This window comes from Sarcophilus harrisii, chromosome 6 (genome assembly GCF_902635505.1).
Source record: "Sarcophilus harrisii chromosome 6, mSarHar1.11, whole genome shotgun sequence".
Taxonomy (NCBI): domain Eukaryota; kingdom Metazoa; phylum Chordata; class Mammalia; order Dasyuromorphia; family Dasyuridae; genus Sarcophilus; species Sarcophilus harrisii.
This window is the reverse complement of record NC_045431.1, coordinates 15,811,050-15,830,863: the sequence shown is the minus strand read 5'-3', so window position 1 is coordinate 15,830,863 and position 19,814 is coordinate 15,811,050. Positions and strand designations below refer to the sequence as shown.

The window sequence follows — 19,814 nt, the reverse complement described above, 5'->3', positions numbered from 1 at the left end:
GGCAGAGTTGGAAGAGCTCTCAATGGCCATCAGTCTGGCCCATCCATCCATCCATACCCAGAAAAAACAATCCCCTCTACAACCCACGCAACAATTGGTCATTCAGCATTTGCTTGAAGATGTCCAGTAAAAGGGGACTCACCATTTTCTAATCACATTTGTTGTGTTACCCTAGGTATGCCACTTAATTTTTCTTTCCTTCCTTCCTTCCTTCCTTCCTTCCTTCCTTCCTTCCTTCCTTCCTTCCTTCCTTCCTTCTTTCCTTCCTTCCTTCTTTTCCTTCCTTCCTTCCTTCTTTTCCTTCCTTCCTTCTTCCTTCCTTCCTTCCTTCCTTCCTTCCTTCCTTCCTTCCTTCCTTCTTCCCTCCCTTCCTTCCTCCCTCCTTTTTCCTTCATTCCTTCTCTTCTTTCCTCATGCCCGGTGTACCTATTAAAACAAAGTCCTTCCAGAGGAAACGGATTTGGGGGAGGAATTGGAAAGAAGAGAGCACGGTCTAGTGGGAGGAATACTGCAAAAGACAACCAGGGGATCTGAGTTCTAACCCAGCCTTGGCCATTTGCAAGCCAGGGGACCTAACAGTTCGAATCCCCAGTTTCCTCATCTATAAAATAAAAATGTTAGCGTCGAGTAGCTAAATAGTCCCTTCAAGCGGTAAAATTCCATGGATGAGAAAGTTGACTGATTACTTCTCAGTCCCATTAGAAGTAAACAGTGGAAGGGATGCCATGATATTGTCTGTCATAACCCCGAATTTCCAAATGATGGGGTTGTTGAAGCTTCAGGCACAAGGTCTGGAAATCGCCATGAATTTGGATTTGTTGGATGGAGTAGGTCTGTGGAGTGCTTTAAAATTAGTTTTGACCCTCACATCTCATTTATTTTCCTACATAACCTTTTATTGCAGGACTCCCTTTCCCAGTCACTGTCTTTTTAATCCCAGGGCCCAGGAGACACGCATCAACACTCACTTATGTTACCTTTTTTTCCTTCTTTTTTCCAGGTTGGAAACCTTTGTTGAGCCCCTATTCCTAGGTTGGAAAGCAGTAAAAACCTGTTCCCATTTGATAAATGTTCCTTCTGCACATTAGATAACTCAACAGCTATAGCTAACAGAAGGTTTCCTAGGGGTCCAATTTAGCCATCTGGCTGTCTTCTGCACCATACAAGCCCATAGATGCCAAACCTAAGGTTCAACTGACTTGAACCTGATGGGTGAAAGGGGTCCAGTCTCTCCGGAAATCCCTCGTGACGTTCCCAACCCTTTGGCCAAATTCCCTTCAGTGGATCGGGCTGAGAGCACCCATTCCCACCGCAGTGTCTGAATGGGAACGGCGAGACCGTGGGTGTCCCGTCAGCACCGATCACCACGCAGCCCTCCCCTCCCCTCCCCAGCAGGCTGACCTGTTTAACAAAGCAGGTGGATTTTCCAGAAGTTGATTGCAAAAATTTGGCTCATTTAACAATATTAAATATGTCTATGATGTTGCACCGAGCCCTGGTGACTTCCCAGTTAGGACAGACCAGAGATTCTGTGACTGAAAATGTTCTGCTTTGATGAGCCAGACTTTGGATGCCTGGGGTCTCATCAGGAGGAGCTGTAGCACTAACATTTGCATCTGGCCCGTCAGACAGAGGATCCATCTTCCGCTTCCCTAAATGGAGTCCTGCTAAATAGGATGCTTTGACTGTTTTAGTCGAAACATTTTGTGTTCCCGATAGGGTTTATCAAACTAAGCCCAAAGGGTATTTTAAGAAAACAAAAGAGAGGTAGCAAGAAAATGAAATTTGAAGTCAGAAGATATGAATTTGAATCCAGACCCTACTAGCTGGAGGACCTTTTGGGGCCACAGCTTTCTCATCTTTAAGATGGGAGGGTTGGATTAGATAAACACCAAGTTATCTCCCGCTGTAGATCTAACCAGGAGTGTGATTCCAGGAGTTAATTCAGAGATAGGAAGTGACTATTTCCCACAGGAAAATGACTGGTCATATCTAAGTGTCGGTTGGGGTAAACCGAGGTCTTGCAGATCTCCCTTGAAACCTCTGCCTGGGTACAGCACCGTGCCCTTCAGAGACAGATTACACATTCTCTCTCCTCTGCAAAGTCATGGTAGGCCTAGCTTAAGGGATTTATGTGTTAGAGGATGAAGATCTTAAATTCATGGGAGATCTCTGAACAGCCAGCCAGCTACCCAGAGTCAAGTTGGAATCGTGCAAATCTCAGGGGTTTTTCATCTCAATTCGATTCATGATCGAGTTAAATTTGGTAGAGTTTGGGCTTTTTTTTCCCCTGACCATCTTCAAAAATGTTTCCTCTAAATATTTTGTTTGATGAGTAATGTGTGTTTTTATGTGATCACTAAGTTGGACATTTTTTGCTTTGTTCAGATGTGGTCAATATGCTCAGCTTTCCCTATGCCTCCAGTGGAGAAAACACAGGAATTGTGAAAAAGTTCCAGAGGTTTCAGAACAGAGAGCTTGAGGCAACCAGACGCCAGCGTATTGATTACCCCATGTAAGTCAAGAAAATATAAACCTGAGGCCACTGGTGTTCGCTGATTCACCCTGGGGTCATACTCAGACTAAAGCAATCTTTCTAAAGACATGCATTTTTTAATACACTCTTTAAAAGGTCAATATCTCTGTAACCTAAATTATTCTACAAGGCCTAAAACCAGATCCAGAAACCCGCAAGGCCCAATTTGCCTAAATTATTGTCAACTCTCTGCTATCCTTTGGTTTAGTTGGATTGAGGGGGAAAGATTTTTATTTTATTTTCACTTGGTTTTATCAGTACTTTGTGATTTTAATCAGCAGTCTTTTTCAGATCTAGATCCCTCCATCCCTATTCCCATCCAAGTATTTATTTCCATTATAACAGAAAAAAAAAATCTGTTCAGTTGTTGTGTCCAATTCTTTGTGACCTCATTTGAAGTTTTCTTGGCAAAGATATCATGGTACTTTACCATTTCCTTCTTTAGCTCATTTTAAATATGAGGAAACTTTGTCAAATGGGACTAAATGACTTGCCTAGAGTCACACAACTGAGAGGTAGGTGCCTGAGGTCAGATTTGAATTTAAAATGATGAGTGCTTTTAACTTCAGACCTAGCACTCTATTCACTGGGCCACCTAGATGCCCAAAGAAAAAAAATAGTTAAATAAAAGCACCCATTTAATGATTGCATCTGACCAGTGTTTATAATTCCTTGCAAGTAGTCTCCTAGCTTTTTTGTCAAGAGAAATGTTTTATGATCTATTCTCTGGGACCGAAGATTGGTCATTAGAATTACTCAAAGTCCAGATTTATTTTGGTGTTATTTTCGTCTGCATTATTGCTTTTTTTTTTTTTTTTTTTTTTTTTTGGTTTTATACATCTGACAAGATTACTAACAATAGGAAAACAGGCCCAAGGCCAAGGGCTGATACCACGCAAAGATTTCAAATCTAGCTATCTCATCAGCACCTTTTCTGCCCTCCACTCTGCCCTTCCTAGGTCAGAGACTTGGAAAGTTGGACAACTTTTGATTTTCTTCATCAATTCCAGTAAAACCTGCATTTTCTTTTAGCTCGACTGAGGGATGCCTCCTTGGACTGGATGGATTTAGCAGAGTGGTTTAATCCTTCCCATGCTGCTGGGATATAGATAGATCTTAAGTCAGTTTAGTGAGCGTATGTTATTGCTAAGCTTCCTTGTAATAACTTATCTTCATGAGCTTTCTCAGCTGGGCGGTCAGGAGGGAGCTGGGTGCTTCCATCTGTTTGAATATCTTACCACTGATTTTTGAGACCACACTGTCAAGCCCTAAACATCCCAAAGCACTGCAGTCCAGGCGTGCCTTGGGGTTATTCCAGACCCACCCAATAAAGTGAATATCACAAGAAAGCAAGTCACATGAACTTTCTGTTTCCCACTGCATGTAAAAGTGTTGACGCTATTCTGTTAAAATAATGCTAGCTCGCCATCATCTGAGAATTTAGCAAGTTGTAGTCTTTTGTTGGTGGAGGATCTTGCCTCAGTGTTAAAGGCTGCACACTGATGGGAGGGTTGGTGAAGGTTGGGGTGGCTAGGGTAATTTCTTAAAATGAGACAACACTGAAGTTTGCCACATCAATAGACTCTTCTTTTCACTTGGATAAATACTTCAAGGCCATTGAAAAATTATTAATGGGCCTAATTTCAATCCCATTAAATAGGGAGACTCACGGTAAGGGAGAGAGACAGCTGATCAGTTGATGGAGCAGTGGGAACATACAAAACATTCATCCATTACCTTCACCGTCTTCCGTGTTGTAATTTGCGGTGCCTCAAAACAATTACAATCATGACATCAAAGATCAACAGTCACAGATCACCAGAATAAATATAATAACGAACAAGTTTGAAATATTGTGAGAATTACCAAAAGGTGACACAGAGACATGATGTGAGCATGTGATGTTGGAAAGATGGTTCCAATAGGCTTATTTACTATAGAACTTCAATTTGTAAAAAACACAATATCTACGAAGTGTAATAAAGCAAAGCACAATAAAATGAGATCTGCTTGTATATCCTCGAATAAGCCGAGGCTCCCTGAACCCTAACTTTAATTGGGAATTATATTGTGATGAATTTAAAGAACTCAGCCACTGAACCGTTCCTCGCCCATATTTTTTCAATCCAGATACATGAGATAATTAAAAGTATTTGTATATATATATATATATATATATATATATATATATATATATATTTGCATGTTTGTAAAGAAATACATATATCTTTACACACACATATGTAAAACACACATACAGTCTTTCTAGTACTTCACCTTTCTGATTAAATTTACATTAGATGTTTTTCTCTCACAAAATGTAAAATATTACTTTTCCAAACAAGATGGCCAAAGTCCAAGACAAAAAATAACCATTCAAATACAACAAACAAGCAACTAATACTTGCTAGGCTCTGGAACAGCAATAAAAAGTCATCAATAACCTTCATGGAATTCATATTCTACTAGAAAAACTTAGATTTGGAATATTTGTTCCATATTGGTAAGCAAAAAAGAAATGTGAAATGAAATAACCAAAAATGCATGGGAATACATGAAAACATTATATCTGACAATATAAACACCATTAATTATCATATGATGAACACATTATTACATTACTGCAATCATTATTACCATCTAATACTTTTTCTTTAAGACATTTACCTTTATAGGAAAGAAAATGAATTTTAAAAACCCCTAATAGTGATGTCATATTATTGATTAGAATCACTTTTTACTAAATTATCTCTTACTAGCACCTACATTTTTAATTTCCTCTTTAGTTTTGTAACCTTAATCAAGGACAGAAATGGCAGCTACCCAAGATTCTCAGAAAGACACAACAATAGAATTTTGAAAAAATGTCAGCTCCTATGTTGGATTTGTACAATGAAGCCTTCCTCCTTTGTGATATATTTCAATGTGGCTTTCTCATCTTGAGAAACCCGACTTTGCTGCTCATCGCTCAAGATATATTTGAAGGCAAAATCATTCCTTTATTAGGAAGAAAATAATTTGTTTGATAACTGTTAGCTATAATAATCTGTTTTGAGGTGAGATAAAGAAATCAATTTTCTTTTTTTCCCCTTTGCTCTTCCAGGTTTACCATTTCAGTATGGCTTTATTTACTCCATTATTGCAAAGCACATCTCTGTGGGATTCTGTACTTTGTTGATTCAAATGAGATGTATGGCACACCATCCCTATTTCTAACTCAAGAGGGTAAGTATAAGACAATGACCTCCTAGCACCACTGGAATTTTATGAAGATTTCTCATAAGAGAAGACTTTCTCAAACACGCCAACGTATTGGCTAATCCTAGGCCAAAGAAGTTAATATTCATAGATGGTGATATTGCCCAGAGTGCTCAAATTACTCAATTTTCTGTTCAATAGGAAATGAGGTCATCCTTTTGAGGCGCTTTTTGAAAAATATCGGAAAGTCCCTTTTTTATACTTAGCTTTCTGTCATTTTAAACTCAATTTCTTTTTTCTTTATTAGGTCACCTGCATATTCAAATGCATCTTGTCAAAGGGGAAGACCTTGCTGTGAAAACCAACTTTATCCTTCCGTTGCAGAAGTGGTTTCGACTGGATATCTCTTTTAACGGGGGACAGGTAGGGTGACGGGAGATTGTCCATATTTCATTCTCGGCATCTGTTCCAATAAGGCGGAGGACGCCGTTTTAGAGAGCAGAAAAATCCTCAGAAATGGGTTTGTTAGAGAAGATCGTGAGCTGTGTGCTTTCTAAATCAGACTGTCAGACATTCAGACCAATACGCTTAAAAGCATCCCTTTTAAATTATATGAATGGGGAAGTAATCGTACCAATAATACACTCAAAATTATCTAGACATAGTCCCTTCCCCTTGAGGATCCAGCCTTTCAGTTCAGCAGCCACAGTTATATTATATAGGACCAGCAAAATACCTAAATTCAACCACCGGATTGGATTGACTAATATATCATTGTCCAGTTAATTTTCTGTTTTGACAACACGTAGACACAGCCACAAAGTATAATGAAAAGACCATTCAGGCATTTAGTGTCCTGAATCATTACAAATAGTGCGATGTTCTCGTGGCCCATATTTTTGTGTTATGGCAAACCTGTGACTTTGCAGCTAGTTCCAGCTTGTCACTGTATACAATATGTTCCATTTTCCATTTAGTCTTTTATTAACCATCCTTAATGATTTGTAGTTTTCCTGAAACAAAACTAGGAAGAGACCTGTTTTTATCGTGCATTGAATGATACCTGGTTTCACTTTTGGTTGTACGTTATAATTTTTTTTCCCTTTGAGAAAAGGAAAATAATATTAAATAATATTCTTTAATTAATTTATTGAAATTAAATAATATTAAAGCTTGGTTTCTTTCTGGAAGACTTCTTGGGAATTTTGTTTCGTTAAATCAGATGCCTCTGATCAGCCCAGTCTCTGACATAAAAATTGTGGTGCCATTTTGTTTCTACGTAAGACTATATTCTTTGTTATTGTTTTTTAATTATTATCTCTCTTGTCTCCTAAGAGAAAGGTCAGGACTTTTGCTTTTGCTATTTAAATAATTAAAAATCGATCTTATTGAGCTCCTTTTTTTTTCTTCCCTGAGGCAATTGGGGTTAAGTGACTTGCCTAGGCTCACACAGTTAGGAAGTGTTAAATATCTGAGGCCGAATTTGAATTCAGGTCTTTCTGACTTGAAGGCTGATTGGGCTCCTATTATTTGTAAAGCAACATGTTTGTTGTCCTTTGTGCTGTAGAAACTTGTGGGCTCGTAGGTGACAATCAAGGTACCTGCAGTCAGAAAGACACTTAGGTGTCCCAGTGGATACAGTGCTGGACCTGAAGTCAGGAAGATTCATCTTCCCAAGTTCAAATTCGGCCTCACTTTCTAAGTGTGCGACTTGGACAAGTCACTCACCCCTGTTTGCTTCAGGTCTTTGTCTGGAAAATGAGCCGGAAAAGGAAATGGCAAATCACTCCTTTATCTTTTCCAAGAAAAGCCCAAATGGGGTCAAAAAGAGTTGGGCATGATTGAAACAACTGAACCACCATAAAAATTAAAAATCAAAGGTGACCAAAACTAGCTTCCGGTGATCAAAACAGGGATGTCACAAAGGCACATCAACTGAACGCTACAGACGGTAATTGCCAGAGGAGTTTAGAGAAGAGAGAGATCAGTTTGACTGGAGTGTGTCAGAGAAGGCTTTATGGAAGGGATGACATTTCTGTCGAGTTTTGCTAGGAGGAGAGAAGAGAGAATGGATGAATGTGATTTGCATAGATGGAGACAGTCATTCAAGACAGATGAAAAGCTGTGAACATAAATGGGAGCAGGGAAGAGTGCCATATTCAAGAGATACTGAGTAAATCAGTTTGACTTGAAGGGAGGATTCACAGGAGAAGTAGCGGGAAATGAAATCTAAGGGTCAAAATCTAAGGAAACTCAATTCCTGATTGGGCAATTCAGGTTTTATTTAACAGGCAGTGGGGAGTCATTGAAAGTCTTTGAGCAGGGGAGTAATGTGATGGAAACGGTATTTTAGGATGATTAATATGATTGCATTACACGGGGTCAATTGGAGCAGAGAAGATTGGAATTGGGATGAGTTAAGACATTTAATTGAAGGTATTTTATGTTGAATTTCCAAATGAATACAGGTCTAAGAAATGGAGATGAAAGAAAATAAGGGTCGCTTTTTTAAAAGGTGAAAAAAACACACAGATCAAAGAGCTCTTTTTTATGTGAGCATAATTGTAAAGTTTGTTTTTTCCCAGTTGCACAGATGGGGATCCTTAGGCTTTTTCTATTCAATTATTTTGACAAATCCTTTGACCAGTAGATTTAGTGAAATAATTTGTGGATTTAGTTGACTAATAGATTCTTTTATAATTATTGATCTGACCAATTACTTACTGGATAAATTGACCAGATTTATGAGTGGTTTTCTGTTCTATAGACAATGAACCATTTAATGCTTATCACCTGTATCATCACACTTGAGTATCATCAACAAGCACTTAGTCATCACACAGTATGTGCTTCCATCATTCAGCTAGCTACTGTGGGGAATACAATCATATGAAAAGAGAAACTCCCATTCCTTTGGGAAGACTTGTTATTCCATCACATAGGACTCCTTGTGATTTGGAGTTTTGCTGGCAAAGATACTGGAGTGACTTGCCATTTCCTTTCCGGCTTGTTTTACAGATAAGGAAGCTGAGGCAAACATCTAGTTTAATGCCTTATCTAGTCAGGAAGCTAGTAAGTGTCTGAGACCAGATTTGAACTCCGGAAGATGAACCTTTCTGACTGCAGCCCAGAGTTCTGTGCACTGCCCCACCCAGATGGATGGGAAGCTTACGTTCTCATTAATGAGAACAGATGAGCCCTCATGAAGCAGCCAGAGAATAATATGACAGCATAAATCAAGGCTTGTATGAAATAAACTTAAAAGAACTTTGAAAATTCAAAAATTCAGAGAAGTGATAAAGGGTAATGGCATATGAAGGGTCTACAGAACAAAAAAAATTTTCTGAGGACTCTGGCAGCAGACTAAATTTTAACAAGCTCTCTTTGAGATCTAAAGTTCCGATTTCCTTCCAGAACCTGAGGCTTCACATAGGAAATAAAAAGCTCTTCTTGCATTTGTGAGAGACCATGATTTTGAAGGATTTGAAATCCAAGAGGAAGCAGTTCTTGCTTAATATAAACATTTATGTCTGTGATTACATATGGATCCACGTGTGTATATCTGCCTGCATGTACATCACCCATATACAGATTTGTCTGTACACACACATTTATATACCTACTTATATCTGGGTGTGTATATATATATACATATATATATATATATGTGGATTAATATGTATATTTATATTCCATAAATATATATCCACATATATACAGTGCTCATGTATGGGATTGTATGGTGGTCATACACAAATATGTGTTTATGTTTTGTGTATACATGTACACACATACATACACACAAATGTGTTTTTATTTTGGATGGGTTTGTATATGTGTGTATTTATGTGTTTATATCTGAGTATGTATGTATGTACATACACACATACATATATATGTACCTATCACATTACATTGTCTGGTTACATTTTTGGATTGTATGTATTAAATATTTATAATGATAGTATAGTGTTAACAAGTATTCAGAAAATATAGAATTAAATGATGAATCCCAAACATTAATATTAATTTTATATATATTGTATTTAGCATAATATGACTAATTCTATTTAATTCAATTACTACTAATACTTATCTCTTTTTCTCTCTTTAGATCACAGTAACAGCCAGTGTTGGAAAGGATTTGAAAAGTTATCACAATCAGTCAATTATGTAAGTGCAGCATTTTCTTTTATCCAAAGTGATGCAGTGTAAGGTTCAAAGAGTATCTGTACTGTACTTGTTTTGTCACAGAAATGGAGCAGTTTTGCCTTCCTCCTCATTTAGTTTCTCTAGTTCATGGCCTTTTTCTCCCTGACCAGTAACAAAACTTTATGCTTGCTTGCTTCCTTCCTTCCTTCCTTCCTTCCTTCCTTCCTTCCTTCCTTCCAGCTTTTCTTGCTTGCTTGCTTTCGTTCTCTTTCTTTCTTTTTCCTTCTTTCCTTTCTTTTCCTTCACTTCCTCCCTCCCTCTTTTCTTCCTTTTTTCTTCCTCTTCTTCCCTTCCTCCCTTCCTTCCTTCCTTCCTCCTTCCCTCCTTCCCTCCCTCCTTCCCTCCCTCTCTTTCTTTCTTTCTTTCTTTTTCTTTCTTCCTTTTTTCTTCCTATCTTCCTTCCTTTCTTTTCCTTACTTCCTCTCTCCCTCCTTTTCTTTCTTCCTTCCTTTTTTCTTTCCTTTTCCTTCTCTTCCTTCCTTCCTCCCTTCCTTCCTTCTCTTTCTCTCCCTCTCCCTTTCTTCTTCCTTCTTTCCTTCCGCCCTTCTTCCCTCCTTCCCTTTTTCTTTCTTCCTTCTTGCCTTCCTTCCTGCTTTCCTTCATTTTTTATTTTCCTTCTTTTCTTTCCACCCTCCCTTCTTTCCTTCTTTCCACCCTCCCTTCTTTCCTTCTTTCCTTCCTTCTCTCCCTCCCTTCCTTCCCTTTCCCTTTCTCCTTCCTCTCTCCCTCCCTTCCTTCCTTCCTTCTTTCTTTCCTTCCTTCCTTCCTTCCAGCTTTTCTTGCTTGCTTCCGTTCTCTTTCTTTCTTTCTTTTTCCTTCTTTCCTTTCTTTTCCTTCACTTCCTCCCTTCCTCTTTTCTTCCTTTTTTCCTCCTCTTCTTTCCTTCCTCCCTTCCTCCCTCCCTCCCTCTCTTTCTTTCTTTCTTTTTCTTTCCTCTTCCTATCTTCCTTCCTTTCTTTTCCTTCACTTCCTCCCTCCCTCCTTCTTTTCTTCCTTCCTTCCTTCTTTCTTTCCTTTTCCTTCTCTTCCTTCCTTCCTCCCTCCCTTCCTTCTTCTCTCTTTCTCTCCCTCTCCCTCTCTTCTTCCTTCTTTCTTTCCTCCCGTCTTCCCTCCTTCCCTTTTTTCTTGCCTTCCTTCCTGCTTTCCTTCATTTTTTAATTTTCCTTCTTTTCTTTCCTCCCTCCCTTCTTTCCTTCTTTCCTTCCTTCTCTCCCTCCCTTCCTTCCCTTTCTCCTTCCTCCCTTCCTTCCTTCCTTCCTTCCTTCCTTCCTTCCTTCCTTCCTTCCTTTCTTTCTCTTCTTTCTTTCTTTTCTTTCCTTTCCTTCTTCTCTCCCTCCCTTCCTCTCTCTCTCTCTCCTCTCCTTTCCCCCCCTCTCTCCTCCTTCCTTCTTTCTTTTTTGAAGTCCACAGAATTTCCTTTCCCTTCTTTCAAGCCCCAGAGCCATATTCCTTTTCTGCATGTGCATGTAAATTAGGCTTCTCTTTTATAGTACTTTAAAATTATTTGTTTTCTTTGAAAAACATGGTGTAAAATACATCATCTTCCTAATATTGTTTATTGAAAACAGTTGATATGCTAGCCACTGTATAAATGGGAGGCATTCTTCATATTTATGTTTCTAATCTGAATTAGAAATTTATACAGTTATAAATATTGGTATAGTTTGTCATCCTTATGTAATCCTTTCCCCAAAGAATTATAGAAAAAGAATCTGGCCTCTTGCCTTGTTTTTGTGTAGAATCCTGGGACTTGGAGCCAAGAGTCTCAGATGCTGAAATCATGGGGGTAAGCTTCTGGTATAATTCACAACTGGGAAGGCACTAATTAAGTATCCTGATTACTTGAGACTTAAGAAGTTTGTGGGGATTGTGGAGAAGGTCTAATGAAGAGAAAAAACAACCAGAATGCATCCTTGGAAAGGATGTTCAGAACTCATTAGGACTGCTGACATTTTACTGCTCCGTGGCCTTTGCTAGCCGCGTTCACACTCACCACTGCTATCTTTGCTTGTTCTAAGCATCCCTGCTGCCTTTCCCGACACATTTCCTTGAGAATCCAAGGAAGTATATATAATCTGCAACAGATGTTTGAACAACTTAGAATGCAACACAAACCCTTATTCCCTTGAAAACCAAGCAAAAAAAGAAACGTGGAAGGAGATGAGCTGTGTGTATCAAGTTTATATGTTTATTACCCCATATCCTGGTCCCCATTAGGCCCACCCGGATTTCTTTCAGGTTCTGGCACACAGAACAGTGCTATTTTCATGGCTGGATTAAAGGATTAGTGTTATATAGAAAGCCTAAGGAACTGGTATTATTCAGCATGGGAAGAGAAGGCTGAGGCAACTCCTTATTAACTACATGGAAGTAGATGAAGGCTGTTAACAAACCAGTTAGTCTTGCTCAAGAATGGAGCCAAAAAAAAAAAAAAAAAAGAATTAAATTGCAACAAGTGTCATTTAGACTCAATCCAGAGAAAAACTCAGTGACCCCAAGAGCTCTGAATTTTAATATTTTGATATAACTCAGAGGATTTCAAGAACAGGATAGGTAACCCTTTGGAGAAAGGGAACGAGCCGGATAAGTGTCTTTAGGCCTCTGCAGCCCTGATTGTGTGGGAAATGTTATGAAAATTAAGTGTTGAAGCTTTTATTATACTTCCTGATTCTCATTAGACTACTCTGATTTCTTTTTGTTAATTAAATGTTTTATTAGAAGCATAATATTAGACATCAATTACAGTTACTGAATAATTATTTATGTTTTAATTAATTTCAGTTCTTTAAATATCATACACTTACTTCTTCAGTTTCTCTAAATCCCCTTCAGGATTTTCTTTTCTTTCTATATCCCAGTTACACATCATTGATTTCTTGTATGAAAGGCCTAATCCTGAATTTGGAATCCAGTTGGGTTTGAATCATGGCAGTGCCCCTTAAATGTTTACAAGCCAATTCCAAATGTCTCTTCCCCTTTTTCCTTTTCTTGCCCCTCCTCATCCTCCCCCAGATATTTTCAATATCTGGTTGAGCTTCATGTATCAGATTGCTTCCTGTCTCAGGGAGTGGGGAGGAAAGGGAAGGAAAGATAGAATTGGAATTCAAAACTTAAAAACAAGCCAACAATGAATGTTAAAAATTGTTTTTACATTTAATGGGGGAATATAATATTAAAAATATATCTGGTTAAACTTCCTAGTTACCTATTCTGTTTTTTCTGCAGAAAATAGTATTTTTTTTTCTTTTCTTTTCAAGCTAAACAAATATAGAGATCAATCTTAGATAGCGATGCATCCCCAAGATCCTCTCTCTCTCTCTGGTGTTTTCAGGGACTCCATTTTCAGAAAGCGATGGTCAAGAAACTAACAATCACAAATTGCAGGTTTGCTTGCTCTCCTGTGATCTTAAAAGAGCCTCTTAAATACTCTTTGGGCTCCATTTTCTAACGGTAAAAACATTCCTATTGTCTCTTCCACAAAAGTGAGATAGGGCAAGTTCTCCAAGGAACGTTGGGATGGTACTTGAGAATGAAGAACTCAGAAAAATTTAAATCTGAGATTCAGAAGCTTCCGATGGTAGCTGACAGTCTGGAGAAGTCAGTAATTAAAGCCTTCATAGAGCAACAGCCCCTCAGTGGGGAGGTTAATACGAGCTCAGAGTTAGTCCAGGTTAAAAACTTGACCAAGTCTTTAGATTCACATGTATTTGTGTCCTTCGGAGCTTGGCTCTTCTTAGTTTTCAGTAATTCTTTCAGATTCTTTGATTTGATTATCCTGACAGCAGGTAAAGGGCAACTAATGGACCTGCCTCATCTAAGAGAGTAGCTTAGGCACTCGGGGAAGGTTTAGATTGGCCACAAAGGGCTAATTTTTTTTCCGTTGTGGCAGAAAAGTTGATGGCTACATTGGGGAAGAGGATGGCCATCCTGATGAAAGTGCAACTCCCCACGAGTTAGCCAGATTCATGGCCATCAGAAGAAGAGGCCAAATTCAGTTCAGTTCAACAGGTAGCTGTTAAGTAGCTTCCGCCTGCGAGGCGCAAGGCCATCTGGGGGGTTCCAGTCCTCCTGCACCCAGGTGTCCTTCAGTATTGTCAGGGTGAAGCTAATGAGCATTTCCTGGAGAGAAAACTGCACAGGGCCAGAAAGGAGAAAGGCGAGGACACGGATAGGAAACAAGTGACGGAAAAAGTCACCCATGGAGGCTGCTCCGTGTTCTCTGAGCGGAGTGGGAAAGTCTCAACAATGGACCCGGTTCTCATCACTGATATGTGTTCCTGATGGAAAGTAGGGAGACAATCAGCCTTATCCCAAGAATAATAATAATAAAAAAAAAAAAGATTCATTTGTATCCAGCCATTTCCAGGCAGCTGCTCTCATCACCCCCTGGGCTTTATGGCTGCATGTGTCAGACACGGCCCTTGTTTTCCTCCTTTGCCTTCTAGTTCTACTCAGAGGGTCTTGCCCACCACCACTCCTAAAGTCCCACTCAGGGTTTCCCACTGCGAAAGGAGCAATGTGCTGGGTTCTGGGCTGAAGCAGCCCAGGGTCACCCCAGGGACCCACCACTATTTCTGTCACCATAAATCCATTCTGCTTCCTTCGCCCTGGTCCTCGGTTCCCATGGAGCTCTTGGCTTCTGCCTGTATAATGATAATAATATCGCATGTTGACTGTTGATAGAAACCTGGACCTGAAGTAAGGAAGTGCTCAGTTCAAATCTGGCCTCAGACACGTTCTAGCTGTAGGGCCAGGTCGGTCACTTAATTTCTGCTTGCCTCAGTTTCCTCTTTTGTACAATGGGGACAATAATAGCATCTACCTTCCAGGGCCGTTGTGAGGATCAAATGAGATGATTGTAAAGTGCTCAGCATTTAGTCTGGCATTTAGTAAGTGCTGTACAATATTAGCTGCGATTATTATCATTACCCTTATTACTTATAAACCATTGTGCTAACCTTGAAGCCCTGTATAAACGCTAGCTCTCACCCAATAGCAGTCTGTTAGTTTAAGCCAGTAGTTCTCAAACTTTTGTTTTAGGTATCTTTATCCTATTAAAAATTATTGAGGATCTTTCCAAAGCATTTTTGTTTATCTGGGTTATATTTATAGACTTTACCATATTGGAAATAAAGACTGTTTTTGAATTTGTAGACCCTCTAAAAGGGTTTCAGAGAGCCCCAGGATTCTCTAGACCATACTTTGAGAACCACTGGTTTAAGCAAACTTCTTTTCCCCACAACAGCTCCACAAGACAGACAGTCTGTTTTACTGATGATGAAACTGAGGGATTAAATGATTTTCCCATAGTTATACAGCTGTCACCAGGGCCAGGATTTGAACTAGAGCTCCTGATTCCTCCAACTTTTTGTTTGCTTGGTTTCCAAGCAGCCCTGACTCAGATTTAATTTGCATCTACCTTGGACTTCATCTTACCTTCCTAGATTCAGACTCTGCTTTTTGCTTGATTTTTGGTCCTTGCCTGTTGATGGAGACAGTGGACTCTGCTCTCTCTGACCTCTAATACCTTCTCTTCAGCTTTTGTTTCATCTTTCCCGGCCCCAGCTCTTCACCCAGAGTAGGACCCACCATTCCATACGAAGGTTTTATTGCTGTGGATGTTGTCGTTATTAACATTATCGCTGTTGTTGACCTTCGTGCTATAAAACAGGGCAATTTCACTTTTACTGGTAATGAAAACAGAACCGAGAAAGGATGTGTCTAGAGTCACCCATCGTGATTTTTAGAACAAATGATTTCTTAACTAGTGCTCCATCTGCTGGTTCCCATTGCCCTTGGAGAGAGCGAGAGGAGACGTGGGGTGTTAGGGACACGTGGGAATGAACCTCAAGGAGTCACAAAGTGACTTAGACTCCTTGTTTTAAGTCCTGTAACAACACAGACCTCTCTCTTCTTTTTCCAGTTTTCGAGAGGATTTCTATTATAACGACACAGACGGCTACTTCATTCTCGGAGGCAGCAGGTATGCCCCTGGAACGGAAGGATTCTTTGGTCCCATGAAATACTATCGTCTCAGCGTGATGGAGACTGAACAGGTAGGCCTGGGGCCCGGTGACAGATTAATGGTCATTCACCACTAATGTAACACGGGAACATGCGACGCAATGTAAACAGGAGATTTACTGGAGACAAATTGAGTACTAATTCTGTAACCAAGCATGATTAATTTTGAGGGTTTCAGCAAGTGTGATAATGGATTTCTGTTAAGATTTGGTTCATTTAATACTCATAAAATGGAAATAATTTACTTTCTGTGTTTTAATAACTACTAGCTTAATGATGGAGCAGCCTTTTAGCAGGATGCTGCATACCCACTGATTAAACTAATGAAAGGAACCTAAGCTTTTGTGAGGTATCCTTTAAGGTATCAGGAAGAGATGCTTTAGCAGGGGAAGCTCCTTAAAAAAATTGCAGACAGCCCCTGACTTAAGAATGGATTGTTTTAAAAGTACATTTTCAAGGCAGTTGTTGAGAGTTTGAAACATATTTCCACAGAGAAAAAATTATATGTGTAGGGTTGTGTGTATAAAAATGTACATTAATATACACATGTAGATAGATAGACATACACACCTGTATTTATATATAATATATATTGTATGCATACATCCACAAAAATAATCAAATAAATGTAAAGAGTAAGGAATGGAATTATAGGAAACATATAAAAATTATGCTGTAAATTTAAAAAAAAAGTCAAGCAAATTAAATCAAACCTATACATATATATATATATATATATATATATATATATATATGTACACAGAAATACATATAGTGACTAGGTTCCCAAACCAAATCAGGAAATACTAATTTATAATATGCTCGAAATATAATATTAATAGTACTATAGGAACTGGCTGCCATATCTAACAATATTTGCATGGGAAATTAGGTTCGGAGTTACAATTCCAGATGCTAGGAATACCTTATCCCCTATTGTAACTTGGGAATGGAATCATGTGCGATTCTTTTCCACTTTGACAGTGAAAACAAACTCTTAGCTCTTCTCTTCTCTGAGGAATGGGAGCTTAAGCTGATTAGGTATTGAGAGGGATGGATGAGGAAGGGTAGAAGATGGGATGCTGGGAAAACCTTGGGTCAGAGCTTCTGTAGTTTTCCTTAGGATGCTTCTTGTTTTGTCCATTGTCTTTTTTCCTTTTTATTAATGTTTTTTAAAAATTATAAACCTAGAAAAGAGGAACATCATGCATGGTGAGAAAGGTGGCTCAATGGAAAGTAACTTCAAGTTGGAAGACTGAGGTTCAACTTCTAGGAAACTTAGGCAGGTCATTAAAGCTTTGAGTGCCCTAGGAAACAATAAAGATATATCGCTGACCTGTGCCCAGAGAGGGAAATGCCGTGCTAGAATTTGATTTTCCACCAGTGAAATCTCCAGTTTGGGCCATCAACAAAAATAAAGACTCAAATAAATGTAAAGAATAAGGAACGAATTCATAGGAAAATCATAAAAATTATACTGTTCATTTTAATAAAATAGTCAAGCAAATTAAAACAAACCAAATGTGTTTAATTTGTGTCCCCTTTCCAATTCATCCAATTTCCATTATCTTTGGTTTCTTTTGCTCATTTTTATGTAACTGTTGCCTGTGTGTGCTGTTTTGGTTCTATTACTCTCGCTTTGCCATTCTCCTTGTGAGCCTTTCCATACTCCCTGATAGGCTCCATATTTATCTTTTTTTTTATGATGCTATAATATTCTATTGCATTAATATACCATCATTTATTTATCCATTTTTCAATCCAAATATAGAGTTGTTTTTAGAGTTTGTTTTTTTGAGGATTTTTCTGGCTGTTAGAAATAAAGCAGATATTTTCATACAGGGGGAGCTTTTTTGTTCTTTTCTCAAAACCTTCGGATAGGGCCATAGCAATAAAATGATGGGATCAAAGGGGATAATGGGTTTTGTTAGCCAACATGTGACATGCTGTCCTGTCCGGTTTTTTCTCCACTCGTTTCTTTCTTTTCCATGGGCCCCAGAGATGGATCATACTTTCTTTTTCAGTGTCACCATCTATTGCTTCCAACCACAGTTTCTAGTCATCTCTGATCCATTGTAGAACAGAACAAAATCTCACAGCTTCTTCCTTACACCAATGAGCAACTGTCCCCTTTGAGGTTTTCCTCAGGGATTTTCCTGTTTCTGTCAATGGCCTGGCCACTCACCTAGTCATCCATACTCTAAATCCCTCTGTTAACTTTTGCCTTTTTCTCACCTTGAAAATCTAATCCAATATGAAATATAATTGATTTTACATATATCATCTCCCTTGAATCTAAATCTTCATTTCTGCTGCCACCCTAGTATGTGCCTTTATTATTACCCGCTTGGATATTTTGATAAATCTCTGTTCCCCTCTTGGATTATTTTGATAGATTTCTCTTCATATCCCTGCTTCCATTTTCTTCTTCCCTTCAGTCCATTTTGTATCACTACCAGATTAGTCTTTCTTCTGCGTGTGTCTAGTCACTCATCTGCCCCAGACGGGTCAGCACCTCTCTTTTGCTTTGCCAAACAAAGTCCAGACTCTTTACCTTGGCGTGAGTGGCTTTCCACAGTATTCCACCAACCAATCTTTCCAACTTTACAAATCGATCCGTCAACAAGCATTTATTAAAAATTTAGTATTTGCCGAGCACTGTGTTCACACTATTCTCTGCCACTGATTCTAAGCTTTAGTCAGGCCAGGTTCCTTATCATTCCCTGTACACATCGATGTTTTCGTACTTCATGCTTTGTTTAGACTCTTCCCTGTGTCCATATGCCCTTCTCTCTCTCCCCCTCCCAGTCTACACCTGCTGAAATTTTACTATTATAGCTCAAATGCCCTTTCACGAGAACTTCCTTGATGTTCCCCAGTCGGAAATTAATTTCTCCTTCCCTGGATCTCATGGAGAACTTTTGCATTTATCATGTTTTATTTTATATTCTTTGTCTGTGTATCTGCTTTATTTCCCTTTGTATTTTCCCCAGCACCTGGGCTGGGATTTCTGTGGGTGATCATGTGTGACTTTTTGCATTTAGAAGATATTTAATAAATGTTTGATGAATCAGATTGAACTGCTAGGAAGGAAAGGGGGGGAAGATGGTGGTTTTTCAAAAAGGCTCCTTCCTATCCTTCCCTTTCCCCTTTTCCTTTTTCACTAAATTCCTGTACAGAAAGACAAAGGTGCACTTAGCTGATGGTTAATGGCAGTTTTTTGAATGTGCATAGGACCAAAGTAATATCTATTTACATTTCAGCAGACCACAGCAACCCAATGGGCCTCCTGAGCATTACATCATAGAAGCTGGCTCGGTCTCATGCTAGCTCTGAGACTTGGGAAGCAACATCTGGAGAAGGAGGAGGCAGGGAGCAAAGAACCCCCATTTCTTACCTTCTCATAGGTCCTGCACTAGACTCCATGCTTGTCTGGAGTAGCTACCTAAATGAGAATCAGAAACTCATGCTAGAGCCTGGGGGGAAAGGGAGGAAGCCCAAATGGGGGTCTGAACCATTGAGGGTGGAGAAAGGGAAGGATAGGAGATCCCAAATAGGGAAAAATTAGGTCTTCCTATGTCCACCCAGATGATCATTTGTCCATGAAATATGTATCTGGCCTACCAAATAAAGCCAGACTTTTAACCTTGGCATTCTAGGTTCTCTGTAAGATATATCAGAAATTAGGTGGATGTAATTTGGAGAGTTTCTGCAAACTGGCACCTAGATGGATTTGAGAGTAACCTACAGACTACTAAAGACCTTATCTAGAAGCCATCTCAACAGCTGATGAGTTTCTAAATTTTGGGACTGCAGAAATTAACCGTCATGTGTATCATGGCCA

The 19,814-nt window shown here is 39.1% G+C and overlaps 1 protein-coding gene across 1 annotated transcript in view; it reads left to right on the top strand.

Moving 5' to 3' along the window:
* Positions 1 to 19,814, top strand: part of SEL1L3 (SEL1L family member 3) — a 111,097-nt gene that overhangs the window by 27,876 nt on the left and 63,407 nt on the right. The window contains exons 3-7 of the mRNA XM_031943941.1: positions 2,389 to 2,515; positions 5,640 to 5,761; positions 6,042 to 6,157; positions 9,849 to 9,907; positions 15,870 to 16,002. Of these exons, the coding sequence (XP_031799801.1) occupies positions 2,389 to 2,515; positions 5,640 to 5,761; positions 6,042 to 6,157; positions 9,849 to 9,907; positions 15,870 to 16,002 (557 nt within the window). The remainder of the gene's footprint in view (positions 1 to 2,388; positions 2,516 to 5,639; positions 5,762 to 6,041; positions 6,158 to 9,848; positions 9,908 to 15,869; positions 16,003 to 19,814) is intronic.